At 35.9% G+C, this 27,519-nt stretch overlaps 2 protein-coding genes across 2 annotated transcripts in view; one reads left to right on the forward strand and one right to left on the reverse strand.

Annotated features, from left to right (window-relative positions):
- LOC120781434 overlaps window positions 1–27,519 on the reverse strand; it is a 71,768-nt gene that overhangs the window by 13,692 nt on the left and 30,557 nt on the right. The window lies entirely within an intron of this gene.
- LOC120781435 (putative nuclease HARBI1) lies at window positions 16,858–17,987 on the forward strand. The gene is made up of 2 exons (XM_040113655.1): window positions 16,858–17,117; window positions 17,180–17,987. The coding sequence occupies exons 1-2, from the start codon at window positions 17,029–17,031 to the stop codon at window positions 17,574–17,576; spliced, it is 486 nt and encodes a 161-aa protein (XP_039969589.1). The 5' UTR covers window positions 16,858–17,028; the 3' UTR covers window positions 17,577–17,987.

Below are 27,519 nucleotides of genomic sequence, written 5' to 3' on the forward strand. Positions count from 1 at the left end.
AATACCTCTTGTTCTTTGGCAAACAAAAACAAGCAGGATTGTATACAAAAAGCGAGTTGATCTCTCTAACGAGCTCTCAATTGCTTAAGAATATAAGAAAAAGCATAATCATAAGCACACAAACAATTCGTGCATACTTATGTAAACAGCGCATTGATCTCTTCAGCGAGCTCTCAATTGCATAAAACATAAGCACATACATACATACAAACAAGTCCAAGTATTAGGGTGTACCTAAATACTAACATAAGGACGTAAAAAGTTTTAATAAATTAAAGGTGCGGTATTAATAAAAAAAAAACACGTTTATATACTTTATAAAAAAAAGTATTCAGTTCACACTGAAAAATATTTCTACATACAACTAAAATAATGAACAATAACAAAAATCAAAGTACACCTGGAGCTACACGCTCAAAACAGGTTGCTAGATTTATTTCAGAAAGTGACAGTTTAACAAGATACTGCACTAGATTTGCCTCTTTACCGATTCACGAAAACTCGGAATCGTTATTAGAAATAAAAACTCTAAATCTTAAAAATTTTTGGACTCGCCTCCAAGCGGCTCATGACGCCATAGTAGATTCTGACAATTCAGATCTACCACAAGATTTTAAATCATCGGCTTACGATATTTACGAAAACTGCTTAGACCAATATGAAGAAACGAAAGCTATGATCTCCGATCAATTAAAGCTAATAAAAGCAATTGCACCTACTCCCCACAGTAGAGTAGAGCTGCCACAAATACAACAATACCAAGAGGCAAGTTCAGGCATCCACCTCGAGGTGCCCGCATGTGACACAGAAACCTTTTACGGAGGTTATGAAGGCCGTGTACATAAACCATCCTCAATTATCACATGTGCAAAAATTGTATCACCTCCGATACAAAACTAAAGGTCAAGCAGGCGAAACAGTCAAACAGTTCGCATTAAATGACGGCAATTTCAATTTGGCTTGGGAAGCTCTAAAAGCTAGATATGAAAACGACAGAATACTGGTCGATAAGCAAGTAACGACACTAATGAACTTGCCAAAAATTAAGAAAGGAACAAGTGTAGAATTCATCAAACTAGAATCCACTGTTTCAAATTGTTTGTCGATTCTATCGACACTAAATATTCCCACAGACAGCTGGGACCCAATTCTGGTAAACATTTGCACCGCCGCATTACCAGAAAAGTCGTTGCTTCTATGGGAGCAATCGCTCTCATCACGAAAAAAGTGCCCAACGTGGCAACAAATGAAAGATTTTCTCACCACCCAATATGAAATTGCGGAAAGGTTAGAAGAAAAAATAATCAAAACTAAAAACGACCAAAATGGAAGCTTAAATAGACCCCAAGCTAGAAGCAAAAACAAATCAAACAAAATTTTTAACAAAACAAAATCATTCACATCCGAACAAAGAAAACATACGTAATGCGAACTATGCACAAGAGAGCATAAGCTTAAAACTTGCCAGAAGTTTAAAAAATTAAACATTAACGAAAGGAACAACTTTGTCAGATCAAAAAGACTCTGCACAAACTGCTTGTCCCATACACACAATCTGAAAACTTGACAAAAGCAAATTTAATTGCTTATATTGTCATAAAAGACATCATACAATGCTTCATTACAGCATATATCCTAACTTACGCCAAAGAAGCGCTTACACAAAAGGAACCATGGGTTTAGCAAAAGCAAATCCCGAAATCCAAAATTTTAAAAATTGCCAAGAGACACCATGTTGCTTAAAGGCACAAAAAGCTAAAACGCTGCACAGCGAAACACAAAGTGGACTAATTGCAGAGCCAATTATAACCATGACAACTCAAGTTGAGGACATATACTTTAATTCACAATTAAGGTAATTTCGAGATATAGGGAAACTTCCTTCTATGTTAAAAGCACATACAACTTTTCGGCCCCACAGGATGGCTTTCGCCAATAATGAAAAAAAAAAACAATTCTGAACAGATCCTAGAGTGGTGGCGGGCTACTAAACGCCAAAGTAGCGCATACATAAAAACATAAAATAAAAACAAATAAACACAGTTGTATCAAAAGTCGAAAAATCGACATTTTTTCGTAACTTTTCAGAATAAATAAAATTTTAAACAAAATAGGTTCAACGAGCACCATATACCCAATGCGATAGTGTGACGCACCTAGACGTACAAAAAGCAAAGGTCGTTCTTATCATTCTTACATAAGCGCTTCTCATAACAGAAGTGGATGGGAATTTGTTGTAAAATTTTAACATTCCATTTCAAAAAAAGTAGCTAGAAATTACCACGATACAATTCGAAATGAAACCGTTCGCAATTCACGGCCATTCTCTCGCAAGATCCCTCTATTGTCAAGTCCTAACTCCTGGGCTAAGGAGTACCCATTCTGGCCATATCAGAGCCAGACGTGAGGTTACTATCCTTCATAAGCCGAGAATAAATCAAATGCAAACAATTGCGATCATACAGAAAAGGCAACTAATAAACAGCTAGTTTACCAAGCCGATGGTAAAGAAATTTTAAATTAAACCACAAATAATAAGCCGTCATTAAAGAATTTGTCAATAACCGAAATTAAAAATATATATAAACGAGTTTAAAAGTAATACAAGTCGTCAAGTCATAAAATATGAAGAGTATTTCAATATGACCCGTTCATACATATTGAAGTTACTTATTTCAAACACCAATTTCCGCCGAAATACATTGAACATCATATAAGTACGTAATACTAGGCAAAAAATTTGCCTAGGGGCCCAGTATGTTTAAATGACTTAAGCATCTCCCCGCATGCATACACCACTCTGCCTGGGAAAAACTGGCGCACCCTAGGACAACACCAACACACTCAGCCAGCGATCACCGCACGACGTCACCATACACCATCAACCTAACAAAAAGGAAATGGACAATCGCTTACGGACAATTCGCACGTCAACATTCGTCGCGTATACTTCGCACCCCATTTTTCGTTGTTTTTTCGACAACCAACCCGCGCGCTGCACTTAACTTCGACTTCGACACTTCGACTGGATGCACAGCGTCTAATTTTTTTGGATACGTTTCATTTATTCGATCGTATCTGGGCATGTAGCGAATGCCTTTAAATACTTATCAAACATTTTTTATTATTCGGTGAAGTGTCAAAATTAATCTTTTTTAATAAATTAAATTGTTTTAAAAAATATAAGAGTACCTTTTTCTTGCCCCCGTCTAAACACTAGGGCATGCATTCTTATCAATAAAAGTATAAATGCATTTCTTTGTCCTAATTACAGCACAGCAGATATCACAGTGGTAAAGGTGGAACAGAAGGAAAAGCGCTTCTTCTTGGTCTCGGCCTACTTGGTCCATGACGAAGACATACCACCGGCCCCGCTCACCAGACTAGTAGAGGAGAACAGGAAGGAGGATGTCCTAATAGGGTGTGATGCAAACGCAAGGCACACCGTATGGGGTAGCTCCAGTATAAACACCAGAGGTGAGTTACTCTTGCAGTATATTTTGAATAGTAATCTATGTATTTGCAACAAGGGCGATAAGCCAACTTTTATTTTCCCAAGCTCGGATAGGTTTCCGGGGTGGGAGGAAGTGCTTGACCTCACGCTATCAACAGACACAGACAGTCTCGTTGTGGATAAGTGGAGGGTATCCGATGAGCCTTCCATGTCGGATCAATCCTGGATACTCTTCAGCATCCGCGAGAAGTACAGTGCTCCTCTCACTTACCGGAACCTTAGAAGAACGGCATGGGGAAAATTTACCAGTATAGCAACAAAATGCCTTGAAAAAAATAAGAGCATCAGAAATCCTGAGGAATTAGATTCAGAAGTAGAGAAGTTAGAAAAAATCCTAACCACAACTTTTAATAAATCTACTCCGCTAACAGTTTTGAAAAAGAGAAAGTCTCTTTCTTGGTGGAACAGTGAACTCAAGAATTTGAGAACACAACTAAGGCTTTCAATGAGAGTTTTAGAACCAAAATCTGGCAGCCATATAAAGACAGTATGAAAGAATACAAAAAAGCAGTCAGGAAAGCTAAAAAGGACTCATGGCGATCTTTCTGCACATCGATAGAAAGTTGCACAGAAGCCGCCAGGCTGAGTAAAATGCTATCGAAGGATCATATTAATACTGCCTACATTAGGGCGGAGGGAAGTGATTGGACCTCCTCGGCAAAAGAGTCTCTGGAGGTACTAATCACAACGCACTTCCCCGGGAGTCAGCAAACACCTTCAACGAGGGTTCAACCAGAACCACCGCTGAACGCAGCTGACTATCGAAGCCAAATAGTAGACAAAAGAAAAATCAAATACGCCATAAATAGTTTTGCACCATATAAAGTGCCAGGTCCTGACGGGATTATGCCCATAATGCTGCAAAAACTGGTAGAACCAATGGTTCTAAGGCTAGAAAATATATTTGTATATTATTGTAATTATATTGCTAGCATACAACTATCTTACATCCCAAGAAGTTGGAAAAGAAGTAAAGTTGTGTTCCTCCCAAAACCAGGCAGAAGAACACACAAAAATGCCAAGGATTTTAGACCTATAAGCCTTACCTCCTTTATGCTGAAGGTACTAGAAAGGCTAATAGATCTACACGTAAGAACAATAATGGCGGAGAAGTTATCGAAGTCCCAACATGCGTACATGAAGGGCCGAACAACCGAAACCGCCCTTCACGAGGTGATAAGTGTAATTTAAAAACCACTACATCACAAACAATACACCATGGCTGCATTTCTAGACGTAGAGGGCGCCTTCAAAAACATAGAAGTAAATGCGATAATTAATTCTCTGGCACATGGTAGTATAGACGACACTGTAAGCAGATGGATACTATCGATGCTTGAGAATAGGAAGATTATAGCTTCAAACGGCGCTGCAACACAAACAAGCTATGTGAGTAGAGGAACGCCTCAAGGGGGGGTCCTCTCTCCGCTTCTATGGGTTGCAGCGCTGAACGAAATACTACTCCAACTAAACGGTGGAGGAGTGAAAGCAGTAGCGTATGCAGACGATATAGTGTTGTTGGTTTCAGGCATGTTTCCTTCAACAGTCAGCGAGATTACGGAAAGAGCACTTCGTAGGTTAAACCTATGGGCTAAAAACAATGGTCTAGGAGTTAACCCGAACAAAATAAAACTGATGCTATTCACTAGCAGAACCAAAATACCTCCGTTTCAACTTCCGGTACTAAACGGTACAACACTCACTCTATCCCCCACAGCTAAATACTTGGGGGTGGAGATTGACACCAAACTGTCCTGGAAAATAAATATAGAAAAAAGAATAAACAAAGCATACATGGCCTACTGTACTTGTAAGAAAATCGTCAACAAGAATTGGGGCCTTTAACCAAGTATAATCATGTGGATGTATACGGCTGTCATAAGACCTATACTTACATATGGAGCTCTGATATGGTGGCCAGCGCTAAACAAACAATACAATATTAGAAAATTAAATGGAATACAAAGAGCAGCATGTGCGGGTGTTACGGGTGCAATCAGGTCATGTCCGACTGATGCGCTCAATGTGATCCTGCATCAACTACCAATGGACATTTTTACTCACAAAACAGCAGCTATTGCGGCGATAAGAATAAAAGAATTGGGAGGTTGGAATCAGCAGAACTACGGACATAGTGTAATTCTAAACAAGTTCACTATTAATAAATCAGACTACATTTTCCCAAAGCTGGATTTCAATAGACACTTCCAGGTGAGGATACCATCTAGACGAGAATGGGGAAGAGGTTCAATGGTAGAGGAAGATACCACCTCAGTCTATACCGACGGGTCCAAAATGGACTGCGGAGTAGGCACGGGGTTATTCTCCGCTGATCTAGGCATATCTCTCTCTATACGTCTACCGAACTCGGCTAGCATCTTCCAAGCAGAAGTATTAGGCATAGAAAAAGCCTGCGATGTTCTATTAGAAAACCACGGGAATATACATAAAGCAACTATATTTACGGACAGCTAAGCGGCCCTTCTGGCATTGTCTTCACCCATGACAAATTCCAGTATAGTTCACAACTGCAAATTGCAAACAACAGGTGGAAAAACTTTACAAAATGCGTCATAACTAAACAATTATGGCCAACATATGACAGGAAAAGAACCAATGACTTATTAAATAGGTCAAGAAAAAGTATTTACAGAATAACAGCTACCACAACAGGGCACTGGCCATTTGGGGAACATGCGTCCAAAATGGGATTGCCCTACAACGACATCTGCCGTGGCTGCGGAGTAGCAGGGAACAAGGAAACAATCTTCCACTTTCTCTGCGAATGCCCAGCTCTAGCACAGATCCGACACAAAACACTCGGAATCCACCAAGCACCAAACCTTGAATGGATTTCCACCAAAAGCATATCGGACATAAATAGTTTCATCGAAACCTCAAAATGGTTTGAGAGAGAAGGTGAAACGTAATAGCAGATACAGGAGGTTCTACGAATAGTGTATCAAAATGGCACATCAAGTGCTAATTGAGCCCGATAGGGCTGCACTCCTACCTACCTACCTCTCCGATTGGTCTTCTATCAGCACGAATCACGATTTTATGATCATCAGACGGCATCTGATCAAGTGCAGTCCGAAAAGTATTAATCAAATCATTATGTTCATGAAACAATGCTTGCAATTCACGTATTATTATTCTTCTGGCACTTGTGAATATTGAAGAACGTTTCATTTTCATTATTGCCAAGGAAGTAGATTTGCAAGAACTGGTAGTTTGCATCTGGAAATGGCAATAATCAACCAATCCTATAAAAATTTGCCCTTGTATCTGAAATTGTGAGGCAAAATATGATTGATTAGAACTTGTGGAAAGTTCTGAAATGTCGCTGTATGCTTCATTCGAAATTCCCAGGGCCGAAATTACCTTAAATGTCGGCATGAAATTATTTCGTATTACATTCGTCGCTCCAAAGGCAGTCATTTTAAAGCACGAATTATACATTTGGATATTATCCAAAAAATGTTTCAATTGCGGCGTTGTTCCTGAAATTAATGTTGCCAATGGTTCCGGTGGGTATTGTAATTCTGGTAATCTTACTTTGCCACTGGCACAACACATTCCAGGTGTTTCATTATGAAATTTCAGTGCATTACAATGTTGGCATACTTTGTTCATTCCACCAATCACCACAAACTTATGCAAACTGTAATCAATTGCGTGATTTGTGCGGCATGCCTTTGAACATTTTGATTAATACTTGTCGGCCTACGATCTGAACGCGATCTTGCAACATGTTCCCTTGTATTTGCAATCTCTTGTTATCGCTGTTCTTGCGATTGATTTTCCCTTTCGTTTGATCTATTTTACGTTCTACGCGACCGACGTCCAATGTCAGCTCTTGCTCTTCGTGGCATTTTTAGAAGAAACTAAACAAAAGATAATAAAAAACTTCAGTAATAAATTGATAAAATCCAGCAAATTCTGGACTCGAAAAGCACCAAAAAGTCACGAAAAGACACGAAAATTGTTAAAAATATGCTGCAAATGTGTCAAAATTCAATTAAAAATTGGCCAAAAAATCGAAATGATATTTGTCTTACCGTTCGGAAGCGAAAATGAAACGTTCGAGATCGTCTGCACTCGAAAAGCGCCAAAACGTGACGAAAAGACACGAAAATCTGCTGAAAATGTGACAAAATTCAATTAAAAATGTGCCAAAAAATCCAAGTAATTTTTACCTCACTGATCGGACATTAAACAAAAAAAATTCACTCAATTTTTTAATTTTTTTCACAAAATATCAAATTTGAGATTATGTCACAAAATCATATGATGCACTTGTAACAATCAGAACACTTGTTTTTAATCGATTTTTATCTCATTAATCATTGTTTTTTTTAATTTTTTTTAACAAAATATTCAAATTAAAACGATGATTAGAACGAAAATTAATTTATTTTCAACAAAATACTCACCAAAAAATGCGAAGAAAATAATATTTTCAAAAATCGATTATGATAAGATGAATCACCAATGACGTCCAAAGAGAAAAGAGAAATGATAACAAATTGCTATTTGCATCACTCCGTGCAATGCTCTCCAATCCACAAACGACCAAAATGTATTCAATACTAATGAATGCTGTATGCGGTACAAAAAATGCCTGCGGCAAAACCACACTCACTTCACATACGCACCGCACACACATGCGTTATCGGATTTCAACCAAACTTCATATAAACCATATATGGGCCACTGCCTACGTAGTGTATAAGTTTGGTTGAAATCGCAGGGCGCGTTTATGATTAGTTCGGCGACGTATATATCCGGATTTTTATATATGTATATAGATTAATATGTAAAATTTCATGGATTTCGATCCTCAAGTTGACGTTTTACACCATAAAGTATTTCCCTGGCTTTGATTCTTGTAAGTTGCAAATGTTCGGTTGCATCCGAACGTAGCGCTCCTTACTTGTTTTATTCTATTATTGTTTATCATTAATAGTTTTAATAATGTTTCTATTACTCATATTTCTGAATCCATGCTTGAGTTATCAATTAGTACTATTTCGTTATCAATTTTTTATTTTCGTTTAACACTAGCAGCCCGCCCCGTCTTCACAAGGGTATTAAACAATCACTTCAAAAGTTATAATTTGATGCACACTCTCCCTCACATACTTGTCTTTTCTCGTTTTTGCGTGGGGTCATTAAAAATGAGTAAAATGAAAGAAATTCGAAGCTTAAAGTATATTTTTTTGTATTATTATTATTATTTTTTTTAATTTTTGAAAAAAAGGCCTTTACTATATATTTTACTTTCTCTGCTCCTGTAAAATAATTTATTGAGTCTGATCTTCCTTGTAAACGATATTTGATTTTTCATAGGTCAACCCCTACTAATTCGAAAGTTTGGCCTTAGGAATTGTTTGTATTTAGACCGAAAGATGATAACGGACCGCGTCTTCGATATTAGTCACGGTGTCCATCGTGAATTTTTTTTTTCAGACATTTAAATATTTTTCATTTCATTGACACTTTCACTCCTGGGTGACACTATTGCCCTAGAACATAATCAATGAAATTCCTTTTCGTGCAAATTATCGATGTCAGGGTATATGCATCTATTAAAATGTCCAGAAGAATATAATTCAATTACTGCTTGCATTTGGAATGGGAAAATTCCAAGTATCGGGTGATTTTTTTGAGGTTAGGATTTTCATGCATTAGTATTTGACAGATCACGTGGGATTTCAGACATGGTGTCAAAGAGAAAGATGCTCAGTATGCTTTGACATTTCATCATGAATAGACTTACTAACGAGCAACGCTTGCAAATTATTGAATTTTATTACCAAAATCAGTGTTCGGTTCGAAATGTGTTTCGCGCTTTACGTCCGATTTATGGTCTACATAATCGACCAAGTGAGCAAACAATTAATGCGATTGTGACCAAGTTTCGCACTCAGTTTACTTTATTGGACATTAAACCAACCACACGAATGCGTACAGTGCGTACAGAAGAGAAACTGCCCATGCATCCCGAAAAATGCACTGTTTGGTGTGGTTTGTACGCTGGTGGAATCATTGGACCGTATTTTTTCAAAGATGCTGTTGGACACAACGTTACGGTGAATGGCGATCGCTATCGTTCGATGCTAACAAACTTTTTGTTGCCAAAAATGGAAGAACTGAACTTGGTTGACATGTGGTTTCAACAAGATGGCGCTACATGCCACACAGCTCGCGATTCTATGGCCATTTTGAGGGAAAACTTCGGAGAACAATTCATCTCAAGAAATGGACCCGTAAGTTGGCCACCAAGATCATGCGATTTAACGCCTTTAGACTATTTTTGTGGGGCTACGTCAAGTCTAAAGTCTACAGAAATAAGCCAGCAACTATTCCAGCTTTGGAAGACAACATTTCCGAAGAAATTCGGGCTATTCCGGCCGAAATGCTCGAAAAAGTTGCCCAAAATTGGACTTTCCGAATGGACCACCTAAGACGCAGCCGCGGTCAAAATTTAAATGAAATTATCTTCAAAAAGTAAATGTCATGAACCAATCTAACGTTTCAAATAAAGAACCGATGAGATTTTGGAAATTTTATGCGTTTTTTTTTTAAAAAAAGTTATCAAGCTCTTAAAAAATCACCCGATATAAGCAGTTGCTGTGAAAATCACCATAGGTGATTCCATTACGATGAGCTCTTATATTCGTCCGTAATTTTATATTTTCAATCGAAGTCCATTAGGGCGACAGAGTTTATGACAGGAAGAGTCTGTTGGAAATTTCCAGAAAATACAAAAGTTATTCCGCCCATGAGAAAAAAGGAGTTTTTAAGGTCTTTTAATGTTCTGCCCACGGCTTCCATATGTGTTTTATGGCTCATGGTGCATTCAACTGCTAACGCGATCTTCCCTGATTGTCTTATTTTAGCAAGTATTAAATTTGCAAGAAACGTCTTGCCAGTGCCCTGGTGCATCCACAAAAAAATTTTGTTTTTGTTATTATTCGCGCTATAGCGATTTCTAGAAAGTTGAGATCTAGATCTCTTGGGCATTTTAAAATGAAAAAAAAGTCAAACAGTACCAAATTATTTGCTTAAAATTTATAAAAATGTAATTGAAAAATTATAAGAATTACTTGAGGCGTTAAGCTGTTTGGTTAGTTAAAAGTTACAATATATTATATTATTTACTGAAAAATTTAAAAAAATGGATTTAGTGTTGAAAAAAATATTGTTTATTTTGAAAAAAAAATTCAATTTTGGGTTAAATTACTTGCTATACGATTTTTAAGTATATACGTTCAGTATAGACAATACACTCTAGCAAGATTTTTTTACTTCCGCATACGACTGCTGCGTAGTCGAACGACCGCACGTTCAGCTTTTATAGAGGTGGCATTTATCCATATACAAGGGGTTTTTGTCTGATAGCGAGGCTGTGTTGCAGGTATAAACCATTTTCAAATTATCTTGTTTATTTCTAACAAAATTTTAAACTTAAAAATATGTGTTGAGTCATGAAAATTATTTCTCCATATTTGAGTTTGTACAATTAGTGGAATTCACCACTTTTGGCTCGGCAGAGGAAATTTTAACAGAAATTAGTGAACAGAGCTGAGAATTCAGTGAAAATTATGCTCAGAAATATTTCTTTTGGCTCATATTTTAATACTTTTACATGCTATCATATTAATTGATATGAATATAATTTTGCGAATTTTTTTGAATTCATGCAAAATTGATAACACTATTATCAAATTATGCAATTCTCCAAACAATATTTGTAGTTAATGGGCAAATGAGCTACTTTTTAAATATTTCTTATCTTTAATAATGTAATATAATTTCATATGTATGCATATATATGCTATATATATATGAAATATATCATAATACCCTAAAAAACCGAATATATTACAACAATAATATATTTACTACATAGTAAATCACACCTTTTATCATTTAAAACTTTCATACGCATCTATCCTGCAGATATGTATGTAAGTACTATAATTTATCAGTAATGTAATATGCGCGCGCTGCTCTATATGTACTTACATGCGTATCAGAGACCTGCATTGAGTATGATCGATTCAGTTTGATCAGCCTCGCTCAAAACGGTCACAACTTAACACAGAGGTTCTCTACAAAATTGTTCGATCGAGTTTCGTTCTCAAAACGAAGGAGTTCGATCAATTGATTTGATTGCTCTGCTTACTGATTCAAACTGATTTTTAGGTTCCGTTATGATGATTGGAAATGATTGTACAGAAAAAGACGATCAAGTCTAACGATGCAATTCAATTAATGCTTAAAATTAATAAACAATGGTAATCCTTAAAATATTAGGGAACACAAATTTCAAATTTTAATCACTTCTTCATTTAGATCAACAAAAACTTAAAATTAAAAGAAGGTTTATTTTCTGGTCTCAATCTTAATCGCTAAAACTTTTAAAAAATTAATTTAAAAACAATAAGCTATCAACTGAACATGGTCCGAGCCTATTTCTTTTTTAAGTTATAATATTTCCATATCATAATATAATATATACAAGTTCTGTCGCAAAAGAAACAGGACTGTTAAAAAACAAAAAAAAATTAATATTTTTCAAAAGTTATATTTTTTTTATTCAAAGTAGTTTCCTTGTGATTCGATACAACGTTTAGCCCGGTCAATTAGCATTTCAAATGAGTGTTTAAGGTCATTTTTCGGAATGCTCTTGAGAATATCGGTCGTCGCCTTTTGGATATCACGGTATTGTGGTCGAGCACGACGAATACATCACAAAAGACTTTTCATAACACCAAGGTAAAACACAGCATTAATCGTTTGGCCAGGTGGGATGAACTCTCGGTGTACAATACCCTCGGAATCGTAAAAACAAATCAGCATTGTCTTTATATGAATTTATATGCATTTTACGACCGATGACCAAAAGCTGCTGTCACTTTTTGATCGATAACATCGATTGTAGTTATGCAATTGTCTTACATTTTTTACGAAATGTCAACAAGAGATCAAAGTTTTTATTTTATACACCCACCAATAGGAAACAGTTATATTTAAAAAGTTCTGTTTCTTTTGCGACATACCTTGTATAATCATTTGCGCAAAGGCGTAGTGTAGGTAGCTGATGTAGCGCACGTTTTGAGCTCTTGAACTCCTTAAATCTTTTATGTTGAAAATAGAAAAAGGATAAAGATCCTTTTTTTTCAAATATATTTTTGGGAAAAATAAGATAATAACAAAGGATAAAGGTCTTTTTTTACAAATGTATTTCTGGGAAAAATAAGAATTCACATTTTTGGACTACTATATAATAATTGAGGCATACATTTTATATATCAATTAAAATAATAAATTTAAAATGAGCAATGATTCCATCGAGCCACCCGGTATGACTAAACAGTATGATTGTGATCGAGCTGAATGCAAGCAACATTCTCGAACATTCTTTGCTGCTCACACAAGGCTTTCGATCGAACAAAATCATTACGAAACAAGCAACAGTGATTGAACCTGAATGTTCGCTTTGAGCTCGCTTGCTTACGATCATTCATTTTTGTTGAAGCAAAGTTTTGCGTCACAAAAAATCCGAGTCAATGATCGGGTATGATTGAAAAAATTGTGATCGTTGCAGCTCTCTGATGCGTATGACATTCCCACACAAATAATCCCCACACAAACCTAAGTACATATATACATATCTGTATACAAATGTAAATATGTCGGTCGCAAAAACTTCAAATATTGTTCAACAAAAACAACAATCGTCTAAAACATCATCACACATACCCTGTAGTTCGGTACCATCGGGGAAGAGCTAACGATATGACTAATTCCTAATCATTAGAACCAGTTCAAGCCCGATTACTCGCAATGTTATTTAACTAACGATTTTTACATTGCAATGTCCTACGAGGGTAATCGAGCGGTGCGACGCTGCATTACCAGTCATTGGTGAAATGACTAGTTCCAAAATCGTAAGTGAATCGCTAATACAGAATCCCTAGCTATGTAAATTCAATTATACATATGTATTTTTTAATTTATTTTCTTACTTATTATTTTTAAAATATGTACTATCTTACATTAAATTGTTATTTATTAATCATTTATTTTCTTTATTTACTAAATGATTTTTTTTTATTACGCGTATTTTTGGCGCTGAAGGGGATCCAGCGTCTATCCCGGTAGGAATGGACTCTAAAATAATTAAAATATATTTGTTATTAACTGTTTTAATTAAAAAGCTTGTCCTGTTCTTACCAATAAGGGCGTCGAAAATATTTGTAAAGCCTTTGAGCGAATCTTTGCCCAACACTCCATCAATATTGTACTGCATGGCCAATTCGTCTGTTATAATATTTTTCAGGTTTTTCACTACTCCAGAACCCTGGAGAATTTGAATCATACATTTGATCTGCAAGAAAGTAAAGGGTTGAAACGGTAAAAATAAAAAAAAAAATCGAAATTTACTGAAACGTATTTTAAATAAGGAAATCGAAAGAAAAAATATTACTTAGTTCTTCCTTCCGCGAACTTCTATATTTTCATTAATTCGGCCCAAATCTGTTTTGTTTTTAATAGGAAATTCTCTCATTATCGATGAGTCGTCGGTGCGTTCTTTCAGAAGCTGCTGAATGAGGACTTTCTGCTGCGCTACTTCTTCTAGGAGCACTTGGTACTGTGCAGAAATTTGGCTCATTTTTCTTTCCATCAGTTCTAGAAATAAAAAATATATATGAATGAAAAGAGGAATATACTTGATGGCAGCTTATACTTTACCTTCGAAGAAAGTCTTTAAAGCTTCCTTATCTTCGCATTTACATGCCTTTTCTGCATATACTTGAATGTAGCAAGTCTTTTTAATTCGTTTTGGGTGCGGTCTCCTACCTACAATTTTCTTAGCTACCTTCATTTGTTTTTATTTTTTATTATTATAACTTCTTTATTATTATTATTTGTTTTATTTCACTTGCAAAATTTTTTAACGTTAATATTATATTGATTGATTATTATGGTATTAATGTATACCTTATAAATTACTTTACACTTCACTTTTTTATTTTTTATTCGACTTTAATTTTTTCACTAACAACACTAAAATAAATTATTTTTATTTAAGGAATGTCTGTTCTTTATTGACATTTTTCGACTGCTCTTCAACTACAATTGACACTCAAGATCTAAACAATTTAGTGTAAAAATGACAACGGCAGACCGATCGATCGAACTACAATTCCTGCGAATTTCTGCAGGAATAGTTCGGGACACTAAATTTCTGTTGAATTTTGACCTGCTCGCACATTGTTGTTATTGCAATTTCATATACGCATTGAGTTTCCCTTTTTAGGGGTGGGTTTCTTTCAGATTCGATGCCTCGTTGCATTATGCGGTAATGCATGAAATCGCTAGTAGAATTCGCGCTCTGGTAATCGCTTGACACCAGCCGAACTACAGGGTATTTACATATATGCGTACACATGTAAATATGTGCGTATGACATTCCCACACAAACAATGCTTACACAACATACATTCTGATATGCGTTCACATGTTGATATGTCACCCCAAAAATTACAAATATTGTTCTAAAAGAACAACAATCGTCTCAAATCGCATCAGAAATCAATATGGCCGATGTCAAAATTTACAGTAAATTACACAACAACAAAATTTTCATTCATGAACGCAAACGCACTTTCAAAAAGCAAATTCGATACATTCATAAACCAATTCCATACACCTCTCCCCGACCATGCCTTGCCTGCAAGCGTCTTTTCGCGACGATTTCATAAGCTAAAAATCGTAAATTGAATATATTTCTGAAATGTTTGAGAAGGAAAAAGTGACAACCTCGCAAATATAAGTATTAAAAAATATTAGAATAAAATTGACAACATAGTTTATTTGTCTAATTTCAAGTCAAGAAATTTTTCAAAGAAAATATTCAATATTCTTCTGATTTTTGTGTACAGTGAATCCCGGTTAAGTAGTACTCCGCTTAAATGCAAATCATCCCTGTTAACTTGCTGCATCTCACGGTTTGATTATTGAAAAAAACTTAGAAATTATTGTTTTAAGTACCACTTGCTTAAGTATCCGCACTCGCTTATGTGTCATATGATATTTTTATTTTTAACAAACCACAAAAATCTGTATCTTAGATTGTGGCACATAACCGGAATTGACTGTATTTGTCAAGGAATGTAAAAAATATTTTGTAATTCTGAAATATTTTTACGCGGCTCGCAATGTATGCAAGCTGACACACAAACATACATATTTACACTGGTTTGAAGGCGAAGCTGTACAGCGGCGGGAAGGGGTGACAATGAGTCCCATGCATAAAACGTGAGCTTTTGCTCTGACCCGATTTTTTGAGTAAAAGGTGCTTGTCGTATGCATAATAAAATTTGATGTATTTGCTTTTACTCACTGCTCAGGTTTGAACTCCTCATGCTCAGTTTGAACTATGTTCGAAGTAAGCAAGAATGATAGAATACAAGATTACGACACTAGTTTAAAGTTAGTTTTTTTTCGGTTTAGCTCTTGACAATTCTTACAAAAACAAATACATTGTTCAACAATTTCGTGACGTAACAGTTTTGCGTTGAGAAAAACAAGCATAGAAATGCATACAAATTGTAAACAGAAAAGTAAACACTTTTTGAAATTCCCAAAATAATATTAATTCATTCGTCTTTGCAGGAAAACTTTCAGTGGAATGTTTAGAATATTGTTGCGAGAAAACATGTATATAATTAGTTTTAGGCACATCCACAATGAATAGAGTAGCATGTGTGGAAATTGTTCAAATGAAGAAAACCAGTGTAAGTGTACTGTTGTATTTATTTAAATTTCTAAGCATAAATATATTAATTTTTTAAAATGAAATGTGCAGTGGCTTGTTGTAATAATTATTATGCAATTAAAGGATCGAAAACGAGTTTTTTCAGTTTCCGGCCGATTTAAAAGTTGCCAAAAAATGGGTGTTATTTTGCAAAAGAAATGATATATTTAATACTAAATTAATAATTTCACAATTCTTTTATCATAATTTCACACATCTGAACTTATAATATATGTATATATTTATATACAACACAAGAAACGTCTTCTCCATTTGAATCACAACTTAATAGACAATTTTATTATCAATAGGCCGATATATTTCTTTCGAAATGATTCAAATCTTTTCACTCAACAATATTCAATCGCTTCACTAAACCTTTTCATTAAAATCGAAAGGATTAATAATATTTTGCGAATTTACAAAAGTGTTTATTTTTCTGTTTACAATTTGCAAGCCATTTGACAGTTTTTCACTCTTGTTCTTCTCAACACGGAACTATGATGTTTCGTAATGGCGGTCGTCGTAATCTTGTATTCTATCATTCTTGGAAGTAAGTTCGATAAGCTTGTGCTCACTTTCATATGCATAAAAACAAGCTTTTGCTCTTTTTAGTGAGCTCTTGCTCAAATTTTGTTGAGGCTGCCTATAGTTGACTCGCGTACACTAAAAAGGAATCATGGCTGAATATTTTGTGCCACAAAGAAATACAAAATGTTATCAACAGCGTAAAACAAGTTTAGCAAGTGAGGATAAAAAATTATACAGGTTTATATTCTTAATTATTAATTGTTTATATAATTAATGATAAAATGAAAATACATACATAGGTTTGATGATATTAGCATCTGCTGGTTGGCTAATTATTTTTTTGAGGAGTCGGAAGAAACACGTGGTGGTGCCCTCAGCAACATTGATAAAATTCGACTGTATTTAAGATTTTGTGCAGATCCTGGATTCCAAAATGGTATAGCCACAGATATTGGTGTCCATCAATCAACTGTGTCGCGAACTATTGCGGAAGTTGCGAAACTTATATCTTCCAAAGCAAGCGAGTGGATAAAATTCCCGAAAGATGCAGATAAAATAAAAGATGCTCAAAGGAAATGGCAAGCAAATTATTTATTTCCATTTGCAATTGGAGTGATTGATTGTACTCATATAAAAATAAAAAAACCACAAATCAAAGCGATGAGTATATTTGTAGAAAAGGCTTCCACTCTATAAATGTGCAGGTAACTTGTGATGGAAAAGAACTTTTTACAAGAGTTGACATATCCTGGCCTGGCTCAGTTCATGATTCACGCATCCTACGAAACAGCGAGGTATGTATATAGGATAATGCAAAATGTAACAAACGATGCATTACTTCTCGGGGATGAGGGCTATGGGATATGTCCATGGCTAATGACACCATTCCAAGATTTTCGATACTTCAATACAAAATTCGTGTATCGACAGAGCTGGCGCCTCACGTAATAGCTAGTTGTTTCATTTTACATAACATAGCTAAATTTTTAAGAGACGATTACATTCTAATCAATGACGATTACAACAATAATGATGTATGGTAATTAGGAAATTATATCGAACAACAAACAGCAAGAATTTCAGAAGCTGGAAAAAACAAAAGGTGGATGATCGCAAATTTATTATCAAATTAGTTTGTAATAAAAATAAAATAAAAGAATATTTATAAATTATAAATTGGTTTATAAAAACAATTAACATTAATAAAATCCACTTTTTTATACAAAAACAAAATTAATGTAATTTACTATTTAACGAATTAAAATATTAAATGCACAAAAATATAATAACAATTAATAATATATTAATAAATGTAATTATTCATGGAACTCCAACCCTCTTTCCCCAAGTTTTTCTTGCAAAATCTGTAATTTTGCGGAAATAACTTTGTTTTGCTTTAACAAAACAAGCCTTTGCAGACTTTGAAAATTTAACTGCCTTATCTCATCAGTCTCATAACGACTCAAAACTGTTGTTGACTTTTTGTTAACCTTCAAAAATAAACAACATATAGCAAAATGTAAGCTAAAATAAAAAAAAATTACAGTTCGATCGTCGCTATCAGTGCAACGGCGCTTTCTTTGCTGTTTTGCTGCAGATGTTGCTGTTGTTTTTGTTTCTGATGTTGTTGTTGCTGATGTCTCTTCTAATGTATTGACAGACAGCGTATAGTTGTCGCCATTGCTTCCAAGAAAAAGATGAACTGTAAAAAAATAAACGAAGAGCGAAATCAACAACAAAATTGGAATAAACAAATAAATTTGATAACGGTGCACTTACCAGGAAGTTTGTTTGTTGAGGGATTACAATCAGAACAAAGCAGTAAGGATAATTCTGCTCCCCAGTTTTTTAAAATAATCTTTTTATTGCCTGTTTCATTTATGTCTATTTTACTTTTAACCCGGCATTTCATGTTTGCTATTTTTTTTATAACGTTTTTCTCCGACAGTTCAATTCCAAATTTTTGCCAAATTTCCTTCACACATATTTCTATTGCTTGTTTTTTTTTTTACTTTTTATACTTCGTAACTGACTTTTTTCGAGCAAATATTTATTTTCTTTTATTTTTTCTACTAGAAATTTTGAGATATCGTCAATTTCCATTTTATTATTATTTTTTAGCTCTACTTCAAACTCACTTCTACTAGACCAGAGAACTTAAAAACATAGAGAAGGTGCAAATTGAATTCTGTATGAGTCATTGAGCTATTAGAAAATGAAAGCTATTATAATATGAAATATTATGAATACACATTTCAAGAGGTCAGTTAATTTCAAACAATTATCCGAGTGTCAAAAAAAAAAGAGTTCATTCTGTAATAAATTTAAGAAGGTCGTCATAATTTATATCAAAATTTGCTACCTTTATTCTAAGCAGGTCTTCTAAATGTTTATCTGAAAGCCTTGTTCTATAGGAATTCTTTATGTATACCATAGCAGAAAACGCAGATTCGCAAATATATGTGGTTCCAAACATTGAGTACAACTTATAAATTTCGTTTTTTAAAATAGGATATTTATTTTCATCAATATTTTTCCAAACTCGTGTGCATCAACCTGCTCAGTTCAACTTCCGATTGCAGACTGATTTTAACATCGCTTTGTTCCATCGTAAGTGCTCGTTTTACGCTCTTCGCTTGTGCGTGTTAGTGACAATCGGTCTGTGTACGTATACGATAGCTTACGCTCTTTTAGCACCTGCTAAGACTTTGCCCATGCCTGCTTATTCGCCACGCACACTATGAGCTCCTATCTCTGAGTATAAGAGGCGTAGTGTGAGAGAGGCGTTTAGGAGTTGAGTTACACACGTACATATGTAGTCGACATATATACGTATATATGTCACTCCTCCCAACTTTAAAAGGGGATATATTTCTTAATTAAAGTACTTACGTTTAGATTTAATACATATTTGTTCTAAATCAATTTTGTTATTTAGTTTTAAATATAATCGTACTTTAGAAAACTGCCTACAATAATTTTTAGTATACTATTTTTTGTAGATAACTAGGAAAAGATGATTTACTAATATAGTTAAGTGATTTAGATAATACATAATAATACAACAAAAAAAGCTAAATTAATAAACAAATTTAATTTCCTCAATATTTTTTCTTTTTCCTTTTAAACTGGTTTTTATACTTTCTGACTTTTTGGTTTTTAAACTTGATAATATGATGATCCCCATCTTCTTCTGTTTTTAACAATCTTACTTGTCTAAATGGATTACATATCTTATTTAATCTTTTCCTTGAATTTTCCGCATTTACGAAATTAGTATCAATATCTTTTTCTTGCCTGTATTTATTAATATTTTCAATTCTCTTTTCTTTGACTTTTTGCGGGTAATTTTTTGGCGGCTCTTTATTAACAAATATCTTAAATGGAATTTCGTTAGTTGTCGAATAAATAATTGTGTGATTATAGGTAAAAATTACTTGTTCTATTTCTAAATATTTAAATTCTTTGTCTTCCGACGTATTTATTATTCTCAATTTCTCATTGAGGATTTTATGCAAATGCTCGATATCGCCTATGCCTGTTTTGCCTGTTGTTACTTCAAATTTTATGTTTAATTTATCACACCACTGTTCTGATGTTCATATTATTTAGGCCTTGGTCTTGGTCAACTGTCATAATCTTAGCGGGTCCCATAGTATTAAATACTTTCAGTAGCGCTCTTTTACTTTCAAGCCAATTTAATGATTTTACGTTCTCTACCATGGCAAATTTCGAAAATAAATCAATACAAGTCAAATAAAATTCATTGTTCTACTTCCAAAAGTCTATAACATATTTTTCTCTGATTTCATATATCGTAGGCGTAACTTTGAATGGTAGTTTGTTTGCAATGTGGTCACTTTTACAGTGATTACAAAGCTCGCAACTATTGATAATATTTGAAATTTCTTTGAGGTAGTTTGGGTAATAATAGTTTTCTTTAAAATATTTTGCTACCTTTTCTATCCCCTGGTGTAGTCCATTTAAATGGATTTCTGTAACAATGGATTTGAAATCAGAATATTCTAAAATATTTTTTAATTCTTTATTTGTCCTATAAGTTCTATTTCTGCTACTAGTTATCAAGCTTTCATAAATATCTTGGAACTGTAGAAAGTCGATATCATTTGGCATGTATATAACGGTTTTTTTCTTTAAGAGATAGGTTTTAACGATTTCTTTTATGTATTCTGGCGTTAATTCTTTTTAAGTTATCAAAACAAGATTGTTACTAAATATTTTTAGCGTTTCACAGCTTTTCATTTCCCTTTATAAGCTTTACTTGATTTTTAAATAAATTTAACGGCCTTTCTGTTATCTGGATATAACTTTCGTTATCTTCCTGAGCCGCATGAGTGGTTGCACAATTTGAGGCGATTTCATCTTCCTCAGCATTGCATTCCTCTATTTTTATGCGTGATAACGCATCCGCAACGTGATTTTCTCTGCCCGGGATGTATTTCAAGTCGAAATCATACTCATTGAGGCGTATCTTCCATCTTTGCAGTTTTGCATTTGGCTCCTTTAAGTTAAGCAACCATTGAAGTGGTCTATGATCGCTGTTGCTAGTAAACTTCCTACCATACAAATATGGTCTAAAATATTTAGTGGCCCAAACCATTGCTAACAGCTCTTTTTCTGTAGTAGAGTAATGAAGCTCATGCTCATTCAGAGTGCGACTTGCAAGGCAAATTGGGTGACTTTGTTGACTTAACACTGCACCCAAGGCCACGTTAGAAGCGTCTGTAGTTAGCGTTAATAGTTTTTCATTATTTGGGTACACTAATATAAGATCCTCAGTTATCAAAATTTTAATGGTGTCAACGGCATTTAAATACTCTTTATCTTGAGCATTTATCCTGTTACCTTTTTTCAAACAGTTCGTTAGCGGTTTGGTAATTTTTGCAAAGTTTTTAATGAATTTGCGATAAAAACCCGCCAAACCCAAAAACTGTTTGATCTCTTTTTCCGTTTGGGGTATAGGATAATCTAAATCGCCTTAATTTTATTCGGGTTTGGCTTTATGCCTGATGGGGTTACTACGTGCCCCAAAAACTCTGTTTCATGTTTTAAAAACTCACACTTGGCAAGCTGTACTTTAAGGTTAGCATCAGACAGTCTTTGGAAAACTTTATCGAGCGATTCGATATGCTCCTGAAGTGACGTGCTAAACACCACAATATCGTCTAGGTACACCATGCAATTTTTGTCAATTAACCCTTCCAATACTGTGTTCATCAGCCTTTGGAATGTAGCTGGGGCATTTTTCAGCCCAAATGGCATACGCAAGAACTCGTAATGCCCTCCTTGGGTAGAAAATGCTGTTTTCTTTCTGTCAGCAGGGTCCATCTCGATTTGGTGGAAACCCTGAGCTAAATCCAAGGTAGGGAAGTACATACATTTACCTAACTTGTCTAAGATTTCATCCATGTTCGGGATCGGGTACCTATCGTCTATCGTTATTGTATTTAACTTACGAAAGTCGAAAACTATTCTCCATTTCTCCTTCCCTGATTGATCCGGTTTCTTAGGTACAACCCACAGCGGTGCAGAGTACGGTAAGACTTTACGTAGATAGGATCTTCGTGCATGGTTTTGACTTTATGTTTTAATTTGTGGGTGAAAGTTAATTGATTTCCTTCCTTATAAAAAATGTGGCTAAATTTTGTTAATAGGCCTTTGATCTCTTTATATTCCTCAATATTTAAGTGGTTTAGTCTAAATTTAGTTTCATCGTTGTCATCATTCATAACATTTAAATTACTGCTAAAGTGATGTACCGAATCATTTTTATTACAAAATGAATAAAGCTTTCCACTTAAACTAATAGTTGTATTGCCTTCCAAATAATACACAGTATAGTTTCAGTATTTTCATATATTCAATGTATCAGTATTGTGTAATATAATATATAATAGCGTATGTATTCACTGCGCACTCGATGACCCTCGTTATTACTCTACTCGCTCCTCGCTCGTTTTCCATTCGCATCGGTGGTGCTGCCAGTTGTCATCACTCACTAGGGTTGCCACATCCCTCCTATTTTTTTTAGCTTCAACTTAATCCCTTCTCGCTGAGCTGATGGTTGGTCGCCGGTGAACACGTTTGTAGGTGGTGATGTGACCTTAGCCGCTGACTCAGCACGTAGTGACCCTTGTGACGTTCCTGTCTCCTCCGCGCCTGAATTTCTGGATAGTGTTGAATGTTGTTCAATTGGTGGATGTAACAATGTTTCTGGTGCTTTCTCTGACTCACTGGCTGGTTGTTGGTTAGCGGAGGGAATTTTCTTAACATGGCTGATGTTCCTCCGCAGCACCTTACCATCGCCTGAAAGCTGTACCTCATCGCCTTGCTTTTAACCACAACGTATTCGGTTGCATTGAAATTTGGTGTTAACTTGTGCGGGAATATAACGTTTTTCAAAAGCACAATATCCCCAACTCCTATGTCCGAGCTTTTCGCCCTTCTGGCTGCATCAGTCTTCTCTTTCCCCTTATGTTTATTTATGCAGTCCAAGTCTCTTGCCGACGAATCACCGATTTCTTGTGTTAGATCACGTATGTCTGGGATCTTGTCAAGAATGGTCCGATTGAACATTAATTCCGTTGGTGTAGCCCCGGTTGTGCTGTGAGGTGTCACATTGTACATCATTAAGTATTTCTGTATCTCTGACTTATAGTTCACCTTGTTAGAGTGGGCAATTTTCAATCGCTTTACTAGTGATCGATTTATATTCTCGACCTCTCCGTTAGCTTGAGGCCAGGACGGCGGTGTTGTGACTAGCTCGATGTTATTCCCTCTACAGAATTCTTTAAACTCATTGCTCACATATTGCCTCCCATTGTCAGTACGCAAGGATTTAGGTAACCCTAGTCTAGAGAAGATGTCTTTCAATGATTTTATAACAGCTTCGGAACTTATTTTCCTTAAGAACACAACCTCTTGATAGCGCGAGAAATAGTCGATCAATACGAGTACATATTCGCCATTGGGAAGAGGACCTAATAAATCCGTTGCCTCACATTGCCATGGTCCGTCGGGGAATCTGTGTCTTTGCTCTTAGTCGTCTTTTCATCGCCGACTCCCCTGGGTGCCCTTCGTGTGCGAGTTCCAGTACTCTTTGCCGTAGAGATTCGGGAATCACAATGCGTCTCCCACGCAGGAGTATATTGCCTCGCACCTAAAGTTCTAGTCGAAACGGATAATATATATTGGATGTTCCCGAGCTCCACGAGTTGTTACTTATGTGAGTGATTGCATCAGATATATGATCATCCCCTGTACTTTTTTTTATCAATGACGGTTACTGTAAGAGTTGCTGGCACGGAACTACACACGATTTGGAAAACATTATCTTCACAGTTGCTGTCGAATATGTCACTACTCGAAAACTTGACTAGTCTCGATAAGGGGTCCGCTATGTTTTCCCTTCCAGCACGATAAATTACTTTAAATTTGAAAGCTTGCAGTCGTAGAAGCCAACGTTCAATTCTGGCAGATGGCTTGGATGTCGGTTTAAAAATAGCTTCAAGGGGTTTGTGGTCTGTGACCAATTCGAATTGTAATCCTGCTAAATAATAATAAAATTTCTCTACTGCCCACACTAAAGCCAAGCTTTCTTTCTCTGTTTGCGAATATCTTTTTTCAACGTCTGAGAGACTTTTGCTAGCGTATGTGATTATCTTCGGATCCCCACCGCTGTCGAATTGAATTAAGACTGCTCCTAAGGCTATTGGGCTGGCATCAGCTATTACGCGCGTTCTGTTCTTTGGATCGAAGAATGCTAAGTTGGGTATTTCCGCTAGATAAGTTTTTAGTTTTTTAAATGCCTGTTCTTGATTGTGACTCCAGATGAAAGTGCTACTTGATTTTAGGAGACTCCTCAAAGGCTCAGTAATATCAGCTAATTTTGGTATAAATTTCCCTATGTACGTAACTAGGCCTAGGAAACTTCTTACCTCGTCTTTGGTCTTTGGAGCTCGAAATTCCCCGATTAATTTTACTTTCTCTGGATCGGCAGTGAACCCCTGTTCCGATAACATGTGCCCCAGAAACTTTAGCTCCTTCACTTTCCAGGCGCATTTACCTGTGTTTAGTACGACACCATTCGCATTAAATATTCGCATAACGTCCCTTACTGCTTCGTCATGTTCTTGTTCCGAGCTTCCGAATATGATGACATCGTCGATATAATTGAGAAAGTTCTTGCAAGGTGATAACAACTCTTCCATTATGCATTGGAAAATCTCAGGTGCCGAATTTACCCCGAACATTAACCTTTTGTACCGGAATAGCCCTTTGTGTGTGATAAACGTCGTTATTTCTCGGCTGGCCTCATCGAGTTCGATTTGATGGTATGCGTTTTTTTGTCATGAAGGAGTCGAAGGTGGGTAAAGGGTAGTTTTCACGTAGTATGGCCTCATTTGCGCGCCTCATATCAATGCATAGCCTCACGTCCCCATTAGGTTTAAATACTATGACCACCGGCGATATCCACGAGCTTGGCCCTGGAACTCGCTCGATTATGTCTTGGTGTAATGCTTCATCAATCTTTTCCGCCACTTTCGTCTCTAATGCAATCGGAATGCGTCTTATTGGTTGCTGGACTGGCCGGATACTACAATCTATTGCTAAACTAACTTTAATGTTTTTAATTTTTGGAAATGGCTCTTTATCTTCAATTCGATGGACATTTAACCCTACTCTCAAAGCATTAAGTTTTACTGCTGAGTCCCGCCCTAAGAGTGATTGACTTCCCTTTTCAATAACATAAAAGGTAGCAATCAGTTCTGTATGAGCTGTAGCGATTGGCGCGTCAAATACCTGCAACACTTTCAAAAGCTTATCCGCGGCATACGCTTTGAATTGATTTGGAGAGTGGGACCGGATGTTCCACACTACGGCCTGTCCGTTTCGTAACTCCGACCAATCTCCTTCACTTATTAAATTAAATCGAGACCCAGAATCTATTACCATGTCAATCGTTCGGCCACCAACAGAGCATCTAATCCTCTCATCGCTCATATCATCATCAATTTTAAAACAGTCGAACTCCCGCATTTCTTCAGATCTCATCTCACCCTCATCATTTATGCAGCGCACTCTAGATGCTGCCATGCGCCGCCGTTTCAGGTTATCATAACTACCACTTCCGTGCTCACGTTTGACCCTTTTTGTTTTACAACTCACTGCAAAATGACCCTGTAGCATACATTTATTGCATTTAGCATTCTTAGCCGGGCAGTTAAAGTCATTACTCGTATGCCCTTTACGCCCGCATCTATCGCATTCAGCAGTATCAAACTTAGTTTTGTTAGCGATTTTGTTTACGTTTAGTGGCACTACGTCAGAAACCATTGTTGTCGTTTGGCTTTTTATTGATTCGGGTATCTGACACATTTCAACCACCTGCGTTAAATCATGTTCTTTTTCCAGGAGTCGTTTTTTCAAATCTATTGGTGCCCACACATCGATGAGTTTATCTTTTATATTCGTTTCTATAACTTCTTTCTCGGTCTTACCGAATTGACATTTAGCAGCTTGACCTCTTAGTTTTAAAATGAATTTATTTAGGGTTTCCCCTTCCATTGGTTTCAGGGACCTAAATAGATGTCGTTCGAACGTCGAGTTCCTCTTTGGAGAGAAATGTTGTGTCAATTTACCCACGCACACCTCATATGGATCTACACCTTCTTTTCCTTCTACCAGCGCGTCTGGGATATTATACGCGACTTCTTGTAATTGAGCGCCGCCAAGGTGTAGCAGTTTACTTCTTTTCTTAGACGCAGTGGTAATGTCTTCTCCTTCTAAGTACAGCGTAAACGATCGAAGCCATTTTTCTCACTCTGTTCGGATTATCGACTTGTCCATCACGTCGCATAGAAATGGTGCCACACTGGGATTCATCATTTTCTTAGTATAATTAAGCCTTTATGTTTGTATGTATATGCAATTTAATGCCAAATTTTCTCTCTTCTCAAATTTCTTCACTTTGCAATTTAATGCCTATGCAATTTTACGCCGAATTTTCTCTTTATTATTTAGATTCTCTTCAACTGGCAATTTAATGCCTATGCAATTTAATGCCTATGCAATTCAATGCCGAATTTTCTCTTCTTTAAGTTTTCTTCGCGCACTCGCACTTGCGCAGGCAAAATTCAGTCGCTCTCACACACTACCTGTTGCTTTTTTTTGACTCGCTGAATTGCGCAGTTATTTGCAAAAAAAAAAATTCTCTCCACCCTTTCCGATTCGTTTATTTTTTTCTTTTTTGTTATCCCATCCTCGTCGCCACTATATTGCCTTCCAAATAATACACAGTATAGTTTCAGTATTTTCATATATTCAATGTATCAGTATTGTGTAATATAATATATACCCTGCCAACCATAAGCGGGTAAAACACCAGATAATTAGCGGGTAACATGGTGGTAAACGTGGTGGTAAACATATAGAATGTTTCTTAAGCCTGGCAGATATTTTACCTACTCACGTACGTATACATGTGATCATACATCTTTGTTGCGCTCATTCAGCAGTGTCATATAAAAAAGTATATCTGTCCTGCTCTAATATCCCCAATCGACGGCTGATGCAGGGTTGCATTTTCGCTTTTTAAATAGCTGATACAGGGTTGCAT

Source organism: Bactrocera tryoni, unplaced genomic scaffold (genome assembly GCF_016617805.1).
Source record: "Bactrocera tryoni isolate S06 unplaced genomic scaffold, CSIRO_BtryS06_freeze2 scaffold_7, whole genome shotgun sequence".
Classification (NCBI taxonomy): domain Eukaryota; kingdom Metazoa; phylum Arthropoda; class Insecta; order Diptera; family Tephritidae; genus Bactrocera; species Bactrocera tryoni.